Below are 19,072 nucleotides of genomic sequence, written 5' to 3'. Positions count from 1 at the left end.
CATTGTTTAAGCATTTTTCTGTAAAGAGCAGTAAGGTAAGGGCATGTGAATGTAATATAAACTTATCTGGGAACTTTTATTGAATGCGTGTTTTTGAGAAAATGCAAACTTCGCTTTTAAACACTTATGGGCTTAGTTTTTTATTTCAGTCAAATGTTGTGCCTCATGTACTGGTGCCAACAATTATGTGGGTGTATGTGTGGGTACAGCCAGCGTCACAGATGGAAGATCGTTGGTGAAAGTGGCAGAGCTGCCAAAGTGGCCATTGTGTTTACTGCCCATACTTTTTACACCTTCTCCTAAGCGGCAGCACTCCACAGGCCTAGTGGAACGTTGTAATTCCGCGCTGTTGTGCCCTTTAGTCAACTCTAAATGGCTCTGCTAAGCCAAAAAAAAAAAAAAGTGGGGACGAAACAGAAGAGAAAAATTTCAACTGTAATTAATGATGTATTTCTAAACAAAGTATTGTGGGTCATCAGCCGAAAGCTCTTTGAAAGTCGTCATCTTTCAGTTGAAACAATAACACATTCTGCTTTTACTGTTCCCTGAAAATAAATGTGAAAAAAAAAAAAAAATGGCACAGCTTGTACTAGTGGTGCAAGGCTGGAGAAACAGCAGAACTGGTGGCCCTTCTTCCTCTGTCGGAGACGCAGCTGTTGCACCTCACATTTATTTCTTAACTTGCATCCTCACAAGTCCTCCCCCCACCCTTTTGACGTGGCGCAAGCCCACGTGCAAGCCTGGATGGCACCGGGCCATTGCCTCCTGTATTTTTTTCAATGCCAAACGTATCAGCCCCGAGCGGCCAACCAAGCCCTTTCCTTTTATTCCTGCCACTCACCCCAATTGCTAGCCTTCCGAGTGCTTTAGTCATGTAACCGGTTAATCTCAAGCGGTAATGTTGGCAAAACATGCTCCACTGCAGCGCTGGGTTCTGTATTGCTGGCCAGAACACCACTATTTCGACAATCTCAAACATTGGTTGCCTTGGCAACCTGGCAGAAGCTGCTCTCAAATTCGGCTATGATCGGGTGCTCCCGGCTAAGCTTGAGGCCCCACCTTACGACATGTGGCCGAGACGGTCGTACCGCTCACTCCCATTGTGAAGCGGGCGATGTGTTTGGCATTAAAGAAATACAGAAGGCGATGGCCAGGCGCCCCTCACCAGGCGCACGCTTACGTGCACTCAGTCTTTTTTTTATGGTAATGCTATGTGGCGGAACCAGAAACTTAAACAGCTCTGCTGTTAAATTGTGGCCCATTTCCGTTGTTGTTTTTCCCATCAATGCTCTCTGGGAACGTCCCTCTTGCAGGCCACACGCCGGCCCTCTCCTGTGCCCGGAGCAACGAAGTAGCCGAGTGCCTTGCTCTTATCCTGGCTGTGATGCCGTCATCGAGCCCTTTCCGCATGGACGGGTTCGCACGTGAGTGGCTGCCCGGCCTTGTTCCCCTCTCTCCCCGCCTTCGCACTACTGCTACGAGGAAAGACCCGTTCTTGATTTTCACAAAGCTAGAACTGCTGTGTATTTTGCACCTGGAATGTTGTACCGCGAAATTCCAAGCAAGCACCCCCCCTGCAGCAAGTCGAGATCACCGGCAAAGTGGGGAGGGGGCACTATCTCAGAATGACAGAAAAATTCAAGATGGCGGCGACAGCAAATGCACATGCACCTAGCGTTCTGCCAAAGAATGTTAGTCTTCGTTCTCAAAACCATCAAAAGGCTTCTCTTAGTCAGTGCCAGAGAAAAGTTCGCAGAATTCCGCTTAAGGGGGCGGGTGGGTCTTTCGGGCCGAAAAATGGTAAAAAAAAGCGTTTTCTCAAAAATGGCATTTTTGGCCTCCACGGCCATTTTTCTATCAGTCTGTAAATTTCCTCATCAAAAGACATCATATTTTGTTGTTATTATATTATAATAGCATTTTAAAGTGCACTCTACAGCTCAGTAAGCGCAGAATTCAATGGTGAAACTGCACTTTTCTTGCAATGCAAAGCTAGCATTTCATCCTCAGATATCTTGGCACCCAGAGCAGGTATAACTTTAATTCATTTTGCTTCTGATACCGAAATGTGTGGACAATACAATGTTGGAAACAAATTTTTCAAATGGAGGCTTTGGAAAATTATTTTTGGGTTCAATTGGCACCACCCGCGAGCCATTTCTGGCAGAGCGCGGGAGAAGCGAAGTTCCCTGTGTTGTAAAACGACCAAAAAAAGCTGAATCAAAAAAGTTCTTCCTATGTTGTATTCTTTAGACATTTGTCTGCCTAGCCACGTGGTAATTGCCATTCTGCATGGAGTGGTTATTTTGTAACTGTGACCCAAAATAATGGCAATCAATTATTAACTCAACATATAATCAACTTACAAAAAATCTAATGGCAGATTTGAAATCAGCACAAAAAACTCTATAATGTAGTGCAGTTTCATTAAAATTGGTTGGTAAATAAAAAAATAGCTCTAAGACCAGTCTGCCCCACTCTCCTGGCGCCTCACGAATCCACCATGCAGGTCGCCTTCCTCCGAGCCATTCAGTGCGTTCCTTATGCCATAACCCCTGAAGGACCGTATCAGAGTATCCTTGAGTACAGCGGCCCACGCCTCGTCAGCAAAATCGAGCGCATGCAGCCGCCAAAAGAAACTGACACCACCAAAAGAGAAACGAGAAATGGCACATGGAGATCGGGCTGTCGGGTTTCTAACCATGATTGTAGTGGATTATAGACTTGCTGTGGCACACCAGTGTTGCCTGGTTGCCTAGGTGTGGTATTTTCCTGGGTTTGGCGTGGAGCAAGTGGAAGGGGGGCTTGCACGGGTGGGGGCGCTTTTTCGGAATTTTGCGGTATTTAAAATGCTGCTTCGGCATTCAAACTACTCGAACCATCTGTTGAGACAGCTAAAGACTGCGTAAATAATTTTCTGAGGCTAGGTGAATAGGTTATCTTGAGTTCAAATCGAATTAGGAGTAACTGTCCAAATTTTGCTCGAATTATTTTAGATAGAAATGTTTAAATATCATCTTCTTTGGAAAAGATGACTTATCCCTGAAATTTTGCATGGGTGGGGTCTCCTTTAAGCTTCTACACAGAGCAGGGCAGCTCTTCTTCCTGTAGGTGTGGTTTTACTGCCGCGGCTTTTGACGGTGGCGTCTCCCTCTGTTGGTGTGGCAGGTGTGAGCAGCCTGTACCAGCAGGGGGGCGGCCGCCTCTCGGAGCTGCTGAACGACGGCCAGGCCAACCACCACACGCACCAGCACCACCAGGCAGCCAGCACGCGACCGTCCTCGACCGACAGCCGCGACTGCTGCTCCGAGCCCTGCCAGAGCTCCGACTCGGAGTACTACTGACGGTTGCTGCTGCCCGCGCTGCTCCTCATCAGCGGCTGCGGCGCTGGCAAGGAGGCCCCACCTGGGGCCCTGGCCTAGCAGTCCGCCGCCGCACCCGGGGGGGGCACCGGGCGGCGAGCCTGTGTCACCTTCACTCTGACCACTCGGTCGGCCTCTCGCGTTGTGTTGCCGGTCACGTCGCCGTTCCTTTGTTTGCTCCGCCCTTCTTCCGCCCGTAGCCCCACCACCACCACCACCACCGTTCCTTTCACTAAAGAAAGCAGCAGGGTCACGGCACGTGAGTGTGCCTTTGTGTGTTGTCGTGGGAACTCTGCGGGGGGGTTGACACTCTTGGCACCGATAAGGGCGCCACAGAGAATGCGCTCGGTGTGCTACCCTGCAGCTTTGTTTGTTTTGTGTCGAAAACCGGTGATCGTCGTTGGCCCAGGCTTTTACCAGACTTTGTTTGGAAAGGGGCGCCACGGTCGCGTTTTTCTAGCCAAGGCACGAAATGTCCGCTGGCTGCCCTCTGAAGGAGAAAGACATACTGTGGGTGTTCTTTTTTTGCTTTCTCCGCACGGAGCTTTCCCTGGGCTGTGTGATGCCACTTTCACTTGATTTTTTGGTTCCTCGAACCGTCTTGATAAGCGATGTGCACGCATTGGGCATGCTTTGAAGCGCAGCGCGTGACGTGCCACATTGATTCTGTGGCGTGCCGTACATTTCGGTAAAAACGCTTGTCGTCCGGGCTTTCACAGCCTTTCTATGCAGACAGGTATGCATGTGCGTAGCGTTGTTGGCATATCTCTCTCCTTCTCTGGCCATTACGGTTTCCTGATACATCTGGAGGCCCTTTGCGCCGATATTTTCCCCGTAGTGTTTTGGTGCATTCAGCTTTTTCTGTTGTTTGAGTTGGGAGCAGAGAAGGTGGAGAAGTCTGGCCTATCGCTGCATCTCATGTTTTCAAGTTTGTGGCGTTCTTCTCTTTGCTGCGTTGGTATTGTTGCCAAGAGCGCTGAACAGAACTGGTCGGCTTGACCCCCAAATGAGGCTCAGCGCACCAGACCCTTTGCATTTTCGAAGAAAAATTTGAGCTTGTTGTTGCCTCGCTCCTGTTAGCTGCCAGTGTCGTTGGCGCAAGAGCAGCGTGGGAGTGGGAGGGCAAGGAGCACTCTTCCTGCCGTCCAGAAAAAAAGAAAAGGCTGCGATAGCAACCGAGTGGTGACGCGGTTGCCAAGCGTTTATCGCCTCTTCTATAGCAGGAGGCTCGATTATGCATTCCTCCACTGACGGGTTCCTTTGGCGGTCGCATTTCGTATATGGACTGCGTTGGCGAGTCATGCCCAAGTGGCCCAGTATCAATCTCAGAAGGTTCACGGAAATGCCCTTATCAGCTCCATCAGAGCAGTACACAGTGTGCCACTTTGTAAGGCACGCTGGGAAAGTTTTCCTTTTCTTTTCTTTTTTTTTCCGTTTTTTTGTTAGTATATGCATGTTTTGATTCCATTGAACATTGATCCTTCTCTCTCTTTTTTTTTTTTTTTTTTTTCCCCATTGTCTACAACTAGTCCCAAGTGTAATCTTAGTGTGCTTCCCCCTGCATTATAATGGGGGGTGGAAAAAAAATAGTGCAAGTTCTATAGCTCAGCTATAGGTTTTGTTTTTGGCAGTTCAGGTTTAGGCTGCTTTTGCTAGAACCAAATGGCAGTCGTTTTTCCGCGGACGTTATCGCGTGCACGTGCAGATAGGTAGCTTTGCAGACGGAATGTTTGATTTCCTCGTGAACTACACGGTGTCCCACTTTTATTATAATTATTATTATTGTTATTTTTGTGAAGTTACCTCGCTGCCTGTGCAGTTGCTACTAGCAGGACTGCTGCTGAAGCTGGCAAGTTATTGAAGGTGCGCTTGCATTGTCCTGTGGTGTGCATCACCTGTGGGGCAAAGATATTCACTAGAATGCTCGCTTGGAAGCCAAATAGAGCGGATGGCACGGCGAGTGTGAATGCATATTGCTTGCCTACTAGAGGTTATACCGTATTTACACGTGGAGTAGATCAATTGATAGTTCTGCGTAAAAGTAATTCTGCGTCAGCTAAGTGCCGCTTACAATTGGTCATTGCATAAGCGAAACGTCTCGAGTCACTATGGAAGCTGCAATTAGGTCGTAACTACCGGCGCATGCGGGGGGCAATGCTTTCTGAAACTGTCTTTTAGACAACAGTACGCGTCGTCGACCCTTGTGCCGTGTTGGTGTCTCAATTAAGCAATGACATGTTGCTTTGCTTTCTGACTCGGTGTGAAGGAGGTGCATGCACCGAGAAATTAAACAAGTTTTTCTCCAAATTGTCCATTCGGTGGCACGTGCCGGGGTAGTTGTTACAGCAGGAGTGGCTCCGCCAACATCACAGTAGTCACCTTCTTAGTACACACAAAGTGCAAAGCAGCGGTAATAATAACTGCCGCAGTAGTTGCCACTGGAATTGTTTGCATTCTGTTTAAATAGAAAACTGTTAACTTAGTAAATGTATTACAGAACACCGCTGAATGCAGCGCCTTAAAGATCTGCCACCAAGTTGGGTTCGTGAGGGTATAAGTATACCTAACTCTGACAAGTAGTGAATCAAGGACTGTGCAAGATTAAATAGAGTTCCAAAATTCGAGGCTATTGGGCAGTGAAACTCCAAGCAACAACCTTATGACTAGGTGTATACAGTGGCACCTGTTTGGCTGGCAATTGCAACTTTATTTTATCTTTTCACATTTAAAAAGGGTAATTTGACCTTCACTTGGGTATTGGATTTCGTCTAAAAGAAGAAAATACGGTTCACACGATTGTTACTCTACCAACAACGAAGGCTACATTTGGGCGCACACTGTTATTGGCGTTCGGCTGCGACAGTTACAGGTGCACCGCCGTTACAGCAATAACAAAACATTCCGTCATTTGGCTCAAAAAAAAGAACGAAAGAAAGTATTGTGTGTCCCTTTGTTTTGTTTTTTTCTTTGGTATTGACGCATTCCTCTAGCTTTGCTGCATTTTTGCTCTCTGTGTTCCGAGCATAATGGATTTGCTCCCGTGTCGCGGTCGTGTAAATAGGGTACTACCTCTGGTGATACTGCGTGTATAGTATTAATACTGTCGTTCTAGTTTCGTGTACCAAAGCCTCAACCAGTGGGCTCCGTTTGCCCAGGGCATAGGACAACTCAAGGGGCTCGGCCCCTCCACCTGGTTTGTGAAATGACAGCCATATTTTGTTCTTTTTTCCTCCCGTCTCCTCCCATTCTCACCTCCTGTGATATGCGTGGTCTCGTGAGATTCTCCCTCAAAGTCTTGCCCCCTTGTTTGCGTTCAGGATCGCGAAGCTCTGGGCAACAAAAAAGAAAAAAAACAAGAAAAAAAAAACGGATGCAAGAGTTTGACGGACCGGTGGGCGAAGTAGGAAGCTCCGTTAAAAACCAGGGCAAGCAAGAGTATAGGCTATGTGTAGTGTGTAAAAAGAAAAAATAAAACTGTGTCTTAGCAAAAGGACAAAACAATGGGAGGGAAAACTGGGTACGGCAGCTTTTGGTGTCTCGCTCGCACAAGAGTCATATCTGGCAGTGTCCTCAGAAAGACGGTACTTCACTTAGTTTCTGCAGCAAACCAGTCTCGCTCACCTCGTTTTCATGCTCAAGCTTCGAATTCCGACTGGCGGCTTTTTCATGCAGCATACTGTGCCGCTAAAAAATAAGAAGCCAAGTCTATTGTTCTGCTGTTATTACGCTGCACTGTTGGCCACTCAAGAGATTTGTCTGTAGGGTAGTGGCAAGAATAGACATTTTGCACTAGGGCTTATTCGGTGTTTTCCCATCTATGCCTCATTAAGAGCGGTAAGTAGTTCAGCATTAACACAGCGCAAATTGACGTTTCGACATACAGCATTCCCAAAAGTGTCTAAAAACAGTTTCATAATGTCGGGAGTTATTTTTATGGGAGCTTGGTTTACACTGAAGTGGATTTTTGCTGGCTAAACAAAACACGTTTGATTTTTTTTTTTTTTTTAACATTGATTGTGGTTTGAAGTGAGGCAGATGTTCACGTTCGTATTTGAGCTTAACTTTAACACTGCCCCGTTCATTCGGGAACGTCAGTCGCTTTCTGTTTTCATTCGAGAATTCTCTGCCGTGCTGACATATCTCTCTCGATCATTACAAGCCCCACCCCTTCCCCTTCCATGGTGCGACGTAAGTGACTTAAATCATGGGACCTTCTGGCTCTCTGGAAGGTGCTAACATTATGCACAGATAACTGACAGATAGTACCAAAAGGAAGGCCTGTACAAATGCAAATAGCCATTAATGACCGTGGGCAAAGTACAAGAGTATAAGTAGTCCGGTTTCACTCCTTGTTTTTTGCTTGTTTTTGTTTTTTTGCCAGGTGACCTGGCACGTTAACACCCATTTGCCAAAAAAAAAAAGTTTTCGTAAAAAAAAAAAGAGATCTCTACCGAATGTGCAATGCAAACTACGTACAACACGACACACAAAGTATATATTGGCCAGGCATGGATTTTGCTGGCTTGCCTTGAGTGTGGCAGGAAGGGCTGAGCGAGCACACTGTTTCGGTGCATTTAAGAACAGCTGCGCGTCTGTCTGCGTGTAAATTGCCGCAAGTGAACGGTGTGTATTGTGTGCATTATTAGTCTAGCCGTCTTTTCAGACACCTTGTCGTAGTAGTCTTGTGCCTTACTCTTGCATAACAATGGCTTTTGTTATGAAAGGGTACGTCTATGTGAGTACGGTCCCACAACTTACGGTACTGTCAAAGGTGGAGAATATTCCTTTTGCGAAGAGCAACAAAACCCTTTTTTTTCCTTCCAGTGCTGTTCCTTTACTTGTGTAGTTCTGTCGGAATATTCCCCTTTTTCTCTCGTGCAAGCGGCAGAGCCCGTAGAGTGGTTTTAGGCCTTTTCGCTGTGGGGATTCAGTGCTGCTATTATTTCTTCACGAGGTTCTTATTTCATGCATGAAGCTTTTCTTCGTTGGCACTGTGCTGCAAAACACATGTTGGACTGTGTTACGAACAATGTGCAATCATTGTGGATGGGTGATTATGTTTCGTAGCTGGATGGGCCAGTGTCCCACCTTGTCTAGCATCTCGTTTTTTTCCTGTCTCGGTCATCCTGAAGCGGCCATTTGAAAATCTGTTGGATGTACTGCCTCCAAACAGTTGCGAGCTATTCCTTGAAATGTGCCGCAATTCTGGGCACTGTGCCTGTTGCCCCAGCTTGAGATGCAAGTCAAGGCATTTTGTTTGTTTACATCTAAAGTTGATTCCGTATATGCACCTACTCGAGCTGATCTTCATCACAAATGGGTTTTGCAAGGAGTCTGTAAGCAATGACCTGAATCTAAACAGTGCAGTCCTCTTTGAGCATGATAGCCTCGTTGCATTAGCAGGCCCGGTTGATGCTTGTGCGTGGCACGGATGGCTTCAGCTTTTTGGTGCTTTGCTCGAAACGTCCAGTTTGTGCTCAGGCTTGCCAGCGTGGTGCCGTTTTGCGCTTGCACGCGGGGCAGGGAGGCAGCAACGAATACGTGCTCACCTTGGGAAGTTGTGTATGCTCATCCGTGCGAGTTTGGTATTGTCTGCCAATGCAGCGAGGTTCTGTTTCAGCTCCCGTTACTTTATTTTTGTGTACGAGGGCGCGCAGCTATCGCCCTCGAAATACTCATCAACCTGACGCCGCATTATTTCCACGCTGCCGCTTTACAATTTGAAGCAGCATCAGAATGGAATAATTTCTTTATTGCATGTGCCCGATGCATTGTCTACTTTTCTTTTCGTTCTCGAGACTGGATGAAATTACCTTTAACTAGAAGCGAAGTCACTGCTGAGGGCAAGCGCTAGAAATGCACACAGGGTGTCTGGCAGAGTGATTCTCTGCCTGTTCAAATTCTCGGCGTCGTCTTTCCTTCGCTCCTTCACTGCGAATCAAACTGCGCAAAAGGTCAACTCTATAAATTGTGAGCGCTGCTTGTCGAGCGTTCTATTTACAGGAGAGTAAAATCCTTCATTGGGCACGATTACTTAAAGAAAAAAATGGTTTTTATTTGTTTACGTTGGGCAAGGAGGCGACATGCAATTCAAAGAGATCTGTTTATGAACTGCTGACACATTGCCGCCACAGGTAGCAGCATTTTGCAGATAAGGCCACTACAATTTGAGGTGCGTGTCCCCTTGGAAATGCTTTCATGGCCCACTTAACAGTATTTTTCTGCCTCCGTTTGGCCCACGTTTGTGGGTGAAATTGAATGTGCGCTAATGTCACAGAAAGCCGCAGAAGCTCTTCGTGGATTGCTGTGCCAACAAATGGCTGATGCTGCTTTTATTTTACGCGGAGTTGGCAAATGTGTGCACTTGCATGATCTTTCGCACCCAAAACCTTGAAAGTGCTCAATACGAATGCAACTACTACGTGAAATGCGGATTCTGCTGTTTTGTAGTGTAGTTGGATTGTGGCGCTGTTCAGAAAGCTTTGTTATCCCAAGTTCTGCTTGATTGTCCCCCCACCCCCCTTCCCCCTTCCATGCTTTGCTTGGGTGATGCGCATGCTCATTGAAGGCTACAGGCATGATCGACAATCCTCCTTATCGTCACAATATAACCACCTGTTTATTTCTTCAGCTTCAAACAAGAATTTGTCAGCTTGTGTTCCAGTGATAGCTTATCATTGTCTGCAATCTATATCTGTTCCTTCTGACGTAGTCTGTAGCACTAGCACTGTAATCTAACAATAAGACATTGGTCACATGCATTTTGTTTTGAAAGGTATGGCTGTCTTATGCGATTCTCACACATTCATAATTGGGGGGGGAAGGGGGGGGGGGGGTGAAGGGCTTTTTTTTTTTGTAACTTTTGCTGTTGTTGAAGTAATGTGCGCCAGATAAACTACATATATATGAGGGATGCACCGGGAAGATGGGAAGTGAAAAAATAGAAGCTAGTGTACAGCAGTGTGCCTTGGAAGAGTTGCCATAGTTAGACACTCATTGTGTGACGCAAGACATGCTCTATCGTTGGTATAAGCCAGCAGATTGTGACGCTTTTCTTTTCCCATTCTCCTTATTTGTTTTGTCTGAACAGCTCCACTCAGTTTTGCATGCACGTGCGTACACATACATACACACACACACACACATACACACAGATGCATACGCGAAACTTGTAATCCTATGCCAACAGAGGTTGTGTTGCATACTTAGCCTAAAAGCGCTACATTGCAGTCATCTAGTCGAGCGTCATCGATCTGGACATGGAAAAGAAAAAAAAAAGATTGCTCATCCCTCGTCATGACGTGAACCATACTAAACGCGTAATGACAAGCACAACCGTTGTTCCTTCCCTTGTAATCTGTCTCGTGAGACACCCTTGCGGTGGTGTGAGTTGCTTCTCGTAAATGCATGCATGTGTACTAGTCCCCAGAAGTGTCTGTTGTGTATGCAGCTTTGCGCAGACTATATACTATGCCTCCTGGACGAGTCCTGCTGGCATGCGCCGCTGTTTTGGAGTGCTCTGTAGACATCCCTGCGGGAACCTCTAGATCGCTGTTTTTTTTTTTCCCACGGTGGTCGCGTGCGCGCATCTGCCTGTGCCTACGCACCTCTCATGCCAATTGACTACTCTGCAGGAAAAGCACGTCGTGAGTGTTTCCAGGGCCACGGTGGCCTATAAAGTGGGGCTTGGAGGAACTTTGTGCCTTTGCGGCATCGACCAAGTAGCCATTTCAGGTCCACGCCTTGCGGGGCTCTAGCCACTCGAGCGTCTTGGAGTTCTGGAGATCGTTGGCTCCGTTTATCTGTTGGCAAAGTCTGTTGATGTGTGAACCAGCTGTGGCACTCAGTTTCTTTTGCAATAACAGTTTGTTGGGGGTGTGCCAAAAAGTTGAGAGCGAAGGGAGGCTAGGTTTCTCTCTGCAGTACACTTATTGTGCGTTTATGTTAACCACGTGAGCATGTGTTCTCTGCAGTGCCTCATGTTGAGCATTGGTAACTTCATGATTTTGTTACGGAGGTGTTTGTATTGTATTTTCTTGGGTACAGAGTGTTCCAACTCACATTGAAGACCACTAAAGCCTATTTGTGCGGGCCGTCATTAGCAGTCTGCACTCCTCTGATGCGAGATACTGTTCCCTGCAAAGTAAAAGTTATTTTCTTATGCGCGTACTAAAATTCAGCCAGCATGCCGATAGTCTCAATGGCGTGTGAAAGACTCCCGTAAGAGCACTTCTTTATTTTTCTTTTCTTTCTCTCAGAGTAGAAACAGAATGTGGCTGCCTGTGCTTTTCTAGCCAATCTTCTAACTTGCACATGAATGCTTATAAACAAGCCTGCTTAACACTTTGCTGATGTTTTCTATTTCTAATCCCGCCACCTTTTACAAAGCGTCGCTCTGTTTTTGACAGGGTAACAACAAATTCTGCTCCCTTTTCGCAAGCTGTTTAACGTTCAAGTGACATTCATAATGCATTAATAAATCCACAGCGCACTCGCTCTACAACAAGAAAGCGCACAAAGTTGTCAACATTGTGACATGCCGAGTGCCTAAAATGCGTGGGAGCATGTGTAAACGACGGAAGGCCACCCGCCTTCTCTCTGGTCAGTACCAAAGGCAGGGGGAAAGGTGCATGAAATACTGTAGCTGTCATTGTGAACCATTCTGCCTCTTGTAGTCCTTGTGCATACTTCAGCTCGCGCATTTTTCTACTTCATTTTTGTGCTCTGCTCTAAATTCGGCTCGCTTTATTTTTCGTCCTCTGCTCTGAATGTTTCTCGTTACAACAGGACAGTGGTGCTCACTCTGTAACCTACAATGTGCCTCCCACGTGCAAAAGGGTGTTGTTGTAGAGACCGTGAATGTCTCTGCCAACTTGAGCAAGGAGACGCATTAGCTACGGTCTTTGGCGCGCCACGTCGTGCAAGGAAAGGAGAGGCGTTGAAGAGGGGACTTCATCGTTGCCATCGTGGCTTCCTCTGTCTTTCCCCCGCGCTTAGGTGCAGTGACATGACAGATGTCCTGGTCGTACCAAACACAAGTGCTCTGAGCAGTCTCTCAAGGCTTTTTGAATGGGACCTGCATTCCTGCAAGTGCCATGCTGTATTGTGACCCCCCGCCACTTACATTCGAAGTTCCGTTTGCGAGGATCGAGGAAGTGGGACGCTTGGGGCAATCAGGTCGTGTCTCCCAAGAGAAATCTGCAAAGTCTTTCTTTGCCACCGTCAGTTTGTGCTCACACAACCCAGTAGCCGAAAAACGAGCATGCACGCTGAAATTCTCTTTTGGCAGTCAACACCCAAACTGCTCTCTCTCTCTCTTTTTTTTTTTTTTTCCCCTCCATTAATTGATTCAGCTGAAACAAGCAGCGTGCACCCTGCTTGAGAGATGAAGCAGGTCCTTGTACCCTTCCTTTGCGTGTCACTCGTAGTTTGAAGATGTTCACAATATAAGAGCTGCCTTTTGTGGCTTTCTCTCTGTTCTCTGCGTGAGCTTGCAATTGTTGTATCGTAGCGTGTGTGTGCAATGATGTGTTTCAAGCATGATGTCTCTGGGCTAGGTGTAGAAGCAACACGCCCCCAAAGTGCCATTTTTGATGACGCTGACATGCAGATGATGACGACTTCCTGTTAGCAAGCAGTGTTTCATCTTTTGGTCTCCCACCCGCAAGTTGGATCCGTTCTGTCCTTTTTTCCTTTTTTTTTAAATATTTAATTTGTGTAATGTGTTTAACGTGTACCTGTGCTCCTCGCAACGAGATCATTTGTTTCGCATTTCCGAAACGGGGCAAGTTTGTTGTAGCGCCTTTTTTAGGCAGGCATGGCGTCAAATTTCGGGGGTGTTTGTCTGCTACGGAACTAGCTTCGGTTGAAAGTATTTGGCCTAGTCCTGTAGCCAAGTCTCCTTGTCTATTGCAAGGACGCCTAGTTTTTGTGATTTCCCCGCTTGTGCTTAGCACGTTTGCAGTTAGAACAAGGTTGAATGGTGTAACTTACCGCTGAAGTAAAGTCATTTTTTTGTTATTAGAGCTCGTGGGCAATGACTGAAACTACCAACAGACAAATATATGCAAACTGCGTTATCAAGTGTGCTTTTTTAATTTCTTTATGCCAGTGCATTAAACACTGTCGAGGGTGAACATGCCTAAAATAAGCAAATAACTAATCTGTGTTGTGATGATGTACCGAATTTCGCTGTTGGAAATTTGTTTGTGGTCTCAGTTGGGAGGGCAGTGCCCTTGCTCATTGATGGAGGCCAAATGGGTTGCCTCGTAAACTACGCCTCACAACTGCCTGGCATTTGCTTTGAAAGCGGCATCTTTTTGGCAGGTGCTTGTGGCGAAATTATGTTAATTCCCGATTGTGATCAACGTGGCTTGTGAGGGATTTTATCAATTTGTGGCCTTTCCTGTTCGTTCGGATGAGTTCTTCTTGTCTTGCACAAAAGAGGAAGAAAGAAGAAAAAATTGTTGTTGTCATGTTCCCGGTCCTGTGGTGAATACACAGGCATCTAGTTAAGTGTGCACCGACAAGCGCACATGCTTCGAGTGTGTTTAGTGCATAGAAAATGCACCTTTTGTCAGCAGACATTCAAAGTTTCTCCAGAGGAACTTGTTCGCAACACTTTTTTTCTTTCTATCGCATTTTACATGACGGTGCTGTATCTTGCTGTGAACAGTGATTTGCAGTGCCAGCAGGGGCTGTACCCAGGTACCTTATACGTGTACTTCATTTTATGCCCTCCTGCTGCATTTTTGCTGCTTGTGATGGCGCCTAATTTAGTCCCACTTGTAACTGAAGCTTACTCGGAGCTGTTTGAAATTTTGACATGCAAAGATGACACTGTTAAGAGCTTTCTTTTTCTGGCTGTGTATAAAATGCTGTGACAAGCAAACAGGCCACTGAGCTTCAGAACCAGCTGCCACAAAAAAGGCATCTATATGTACACCGCTCGTTCCCTAAATTATTGTTTTGTTTCCCCAGCCCTTGGTATTAGAAATAGATATGGTAAACAGTAAGGTTTTGGTGAATTGTGAATATTGCTTGATCGTTGGTCGTGCGTTATTGTGCAACCATAGTTGCTTGCTGCCACGGGGCAGAGAAGTGGCAAGTCCCAAACTAGTGCTGGAATGCGAGCATACGGATAAATTGGGGTCTGGTGGTATTTAAGATCTTGTATATATTATCATCCAGATCTTGAGATGGGAATCTCGTGCCCTGATCCGTTGGTTTCGACTGACGCCATTTTGTTTTGTTGAGTTGCCTTTTTTGTGCAATTTGTCTCGTGTTTACCGCCGTAAGCGCATCCAAAACCGCTGTCATCTACTCTGTCAAGAAAGTTTGCCTATCAGCAGTAATGGATGCGTCTAAAATCTCTAGTAGAAGGTAGTAAAGGATTCCTTTTTTCTCCCCTCGCTGCACTCGTCAACTGTTGCACAGTATTTGGCTGCTTAATTTGCGTATAATTCGGGAGTTGTATACAATTAAACATTGAGGCAAGGTTCTGGAAAGCTCAGTGCCACACCATTTTCTTTGTTTGGGTATTACCTGGGTGCAGCCCAAGTGCCCAACTACTATATAAACCTTATCCACATGCTTTGGGTACATTCCTTTTGACTGTAACATATTTTTGTTAATTGGAAGCTTTTGTTTCGTTTTGTTTTCCATAAGCATGCCGACAACACACAGCACATTTCACGTATTTGTTGTATAAGCAGTGCATCCCAGCCATGCTAATCTTTAAAAAGCAGGGGTCCAAAAGGTAAAAGGAAGAAATCCACATCAGTGCTTGCTTAGGATGATTTTGCTCCCACCCTTGTCACTTTTCTTCTTTAGAAATGGTGCACTTAAAAGGACAAATTGGAGAACATGATTTGCGAGTAGTGTTTGTGCTGTATGTGCAGGGTTAATCTAGTGACCTTTTAACAACTGTGATAAACGTGTGAAATGTTGTTTACTAGACCTAACCAAATATATCTGAAGATGTCCAAATTGAGCTATTCCGGTTATGCAGCATTTGAGAGTAGCCTATTGTATCATCGAACACATCTGCATTTAAGAATAAAAGATAAAAGCTGTCACGTCGAAAATGTGGTGGTCTCTTCTCTCTCTGCTTTCCCCTTTCTCTTTTTTTTTTTTTCATTTTTTTTGTACAGTCAGCAGCATCTGTGTTTACCCTCTGCTTTGAGGGCTTTCTGCATGATGTGTTTGCTATACAGTAACTATAAAAAGTTTGAGTTTATGGTGAGCCCACTCCCAGGTAAAATGCATCAGGTATCAAAGCTGATAGCATGCTTGCGAACAAATAGCAATTGTTCACAAGTGCTGTTATAGGAAGAAATTTTATAGAAAGTAAAAATTATAAATGGTGCATGCAGGCTGGTCATGAATTCATTTTTTTCGCCCCTGCATGATGTTGAATTAATCATGTACATTTTTGCACTAATGGGCTACGGTTTAAGTCCCAACACGGAAGGGGTGACCACATTGAGCCATTTCGGCGAGGGATGTGAAAAGTGTAACTCGGTGGGTGCAATGAACTAGAGTTGGCGACAGCGACAAAGTAATACCGTGCTACTGGGTTGCTCACTCCTGGTTGGCGACACTGAGTGGCAGTGTGTTATCTTGTCGCTGTCGCTTGCACTGCTAGGTCACTGCCCCACCGAGTTGCGCTAGTAGCATTACTCGCAAACCATAATGGAGGGGTGAGGGGGGGACGGGCTGGAAAGTTCAAATCTTCACATCTTGAAGCAACACAGAAGGAAGTCCGAGGAGACTTTATTTATGTGTGAAATTAAGTACTAAAGTCTTGTGAAGATTGAAAGTACTGGTGCAGTGCTGAATTACTGCTCCTCACTAAAGCGAATAATTTTGTAAGCAGAGTAGGCAAAAGAACCTTGGAACCTTGGTCATCAGTTGAACGTGTAGAACAGTCTGGTAAGCATGCAAAAGCAATGTTCTTTTAAGAAATGAGAAGTGTATTTCGGTGGTGTGAGTAGCTTTGAAGTTAAAAAAAAAAAACACTGAATTCAGGAATTTTAGTAGACTTAATGGGTTCATCCTTTTCGTAGTTTTTGCTTCACGAGTACGACCTTAGTAAGACAAAACAAAAATGCATTCACATCAAACGGTCTTCAATATACTCTTGCTTGAATTCCCCTTTTTTTTTCTGTTCAATTGATTAAATACAAATAACGGTGGTGCATTTCAAATTAAAGTGCTGAAAGAGGCGTGGTTGACAGCCTTCCACCTCTCTTCTTCACGGAGAGGGCTTATTTATACCCACTGAAACGGATCGGCAAAGACAAACGTGCAAAAAATAACTAAACGGACCTTTTAAGGGCGAGGAGGAACGTAAAGGAGAGCATGTTCTAACAAAAGAGCCTTTTCATGGCCCATATGAAAGCTAGAAATAGGAAGTAAATTGCTTCGTGTGGCGGAGGCTGCAGCTGGCACCAAATGAAAGTACAAGTTGGCAAGCATCGGTTGATGCTGATTCAAGTGCACTCAAAAACAAATTTAACTTAGGAAGTCAGTGTCTCAGGGCTGTGAGGGACACTTAATTCACACTGGCGCCAATGAGTTTAATTAAATTGTAGGTGTTCATACTAATTGGTCTACTGTTGGAATCGGATACTGAGCAGGGGATATCGTCAAAAGTGGGCCGATTGGGGTGCACATGCATTACAGTGCCGTCATATTTGTTAGAACATGCTCTCCTTTACGTCCCTCCTTGCCCTTAAAAGGTCCGTTTAGTTATTTTTTGTACGTTTGTCTTTGCCGATCCCTTTCAGTGGGTATAAGCCCTCTCTGTGAAGAAGAGAGGTGGAAGGCTGTCAACCACGCCTCTTTTAGCACTTTAATTTGAAAATGTGCACTGCAAACCGCCTAAAGTTAAGGAATCCGCAGACTCATTGAGCACATATGACACCCGTACGTTCGGAAATGCATATGGATACGTGATTCGTGAAGAATCCGAGGACACCTAAGCACTTCTTATGAGTTGCGAATGCAAAAGCATTAACGTCCAATTGAACGCCATTGATTTCTCCCAGTATTGTGTTGTAATGGTGGCCATTGCACTGCTGTGCTAGGCCGACAGGGTGCGTTCATGCTTGATATCTTGAAACACTGCAGCTCACAACAACTCACAGCTGCAACTCTCCACATTTCACTGTCTCTTTGTCTCCTAGCAAAACAGTCCTTTTTCTGTTGCAAACGGCTTGCACACAGCCCTGTCTGGTTCATGGCCCTCGGCATTTTATAAAAGTTCACAGCCTTCCAACTCAACCAACACTGATAGTGCTGATAGCGTCCCAGATGCCAACACGGTACGGCGGCTTTCCTTAGGTCTCTCTGTTTCAAACACGCGCACTGTGAAGTGTTAGGAGCGAGAGCGAGCCGGCGATCTTGCGCCGGGAAGAGGAAACAGCAGTGCGGGGTGAGGCTCGGAGGAGGAGGGCTCTGAGAGAAGGAGATGCGGCGAGCGCCGGGAAAGAGAAATAGAAGCGCAAAATAAGGAGGGTAGGCCGCTGCTATGCTATGCTATGGGGTTTTAAGGTGGGGGGAGATGGGTGAAAAGGGCCCGAAACTGTCTGGCGTGTGGTGCCGACACCTTATCAGGCCCAAATATTAACTAGGCGGCTGCCGCAAGTGCAACAGGAGCTGCCTTGAGGGGTGAATTATGTGCCGACGGCGGTGGACAGGAGGCCCCTGGCCATGGCGAGCAAACGGGAAGAGCTTCGGAGGGTGCTGTCCAGGGGACTGGTCAAGTGGTGACAGGCGCGGCCGCCAAGTTCAACAGGAAGTTCAAGAGTAGATCAACAGAAGGTACGATAGGCATTCGCCTTCACATTCTTCGAAATTTCGAAGCATCCCCCGCAATTTTTTCGCACAGTTGGCGCCACTTAACGCTTTGCATTAAAAAGCACCGAAAAGCTTTTATGCAATCACGTGCAGCGTTTCGTGCCCGGTCTGCACGCTCCGATGTACCAGGCATGGGTAGACTGCGGACAGTCCAATCACTTCCCTCAGGCAGGATCATAGGCAGTCGCGGCTGTTAACAGAGCAGCCCCAGTGTTATTCTTATGAAACTATGGCTGTGGCATGAAACACCAGTTCGGCAACGCGCAGTACCTACACATAAAAAAATTGTGCGGTGAGCGCACAAAAATTAGTGGTTCCGCCCGGGATCGAACCGGGGACCTTTCGCGTGTAAAGCGAACGTGATAACCACTACACTACGGAACCAGCTGGTCGTACTGCTTGAAATGCGGTATAAGAAACTCCTTCAAGCACACTAGCATTATTTGGTAGGTTTGTTTGTGACAGCGTTTACAACTCCTCAGTTTGCACGTTTTATCTGAAGTGACAACCCTGGATTGCACCATACCGTTACTCTAACGCTTGTGGACGATAAAAATAAAAGGCCCACTTTTGACGCGGCGAACAGCTGATGCGTGCGCGACAGCGAAGTCACGAGTGTCTTCTCTGCTGTCACGTTGCGGATTTTGCCGTCCCACGAGCTTCTTGAGAGCAAAACGTTTCATCTGATACACTGTCATTATCACACACTGAGCACAAATAATAACCGCATGGGGCCTCAACGAGTTCGACTAACCCGAGGCAGGCGCTTGGGATAAAACGCAGAAAGAGTGGTTACGGGCAATTCGTTTATTATAACGAAAGAGAAAGTGTACGCACACTATGCTGTG

At 46.1% G+C, this 19,072-nt stretch overlaps 1 protein-coding gene and 1 non-coding gene across 2 annotated transcripts in view; one reads left to right on the top strand and one right to left on the bottom strand.

Moving 5' to 3' along the window:
* LOC144169590 (uncharacterized) overlaps positions 1-15,448 on the top strand; it is a 57,710-nt gene extending 42,262 nt beyond the window's left edge. The window contains exons 22-23 of the mRNA XM_077698831.1: positions 1,314-1,424; positions 3,169-15,448. Coding sequence (XP_077554957.1) covers positions 1,314-1,424; positions 3,169-3,344 — 287 coding nt within the window. The 3' untranslated portion in view covers positions 3,345-15,448. The remainder of the gene's footprint in view (positions 1-1,313; positions 1,425-3,168) is intronic.
* A 3,087-nt stretch (positions 15,449-18,535) lies between these two features.
* On the bottom strand, positions 18,536-18,608 carry Trnav-uac (transfer RNA valine (anticodon UAC)). Its single transcript has one exon. It is a non-coding gene; the product is annotated as a tRNA-Val (tRNA).
* Between the last annotated feature and the right edge of the window lie 464 nt (positions 18,609-19,072).

This window comes from Haemaphysalis longicornis, unplaced genomic scaffold (assembly GCF_048455015.1).
Source record: "Haemaphysalis longicornis isolate Haplotype H1 unplaced genomic scaffold, Haemaphysalis longicornis Haplotype H1 scaffold_2, whole genome shotgun sequence".
Taxonomy (NCBI): Eukaryota; Metazoa; Arthropoda; class Arachnida; order Ixodida; family Ixodidae; genus Haemaphysalis; species Haemaphysalis longicornis.
Note: the sequence above shows the minus strand (reverse complement) of the source record. Positions and strands in the feature narration are given on the sequence as shown.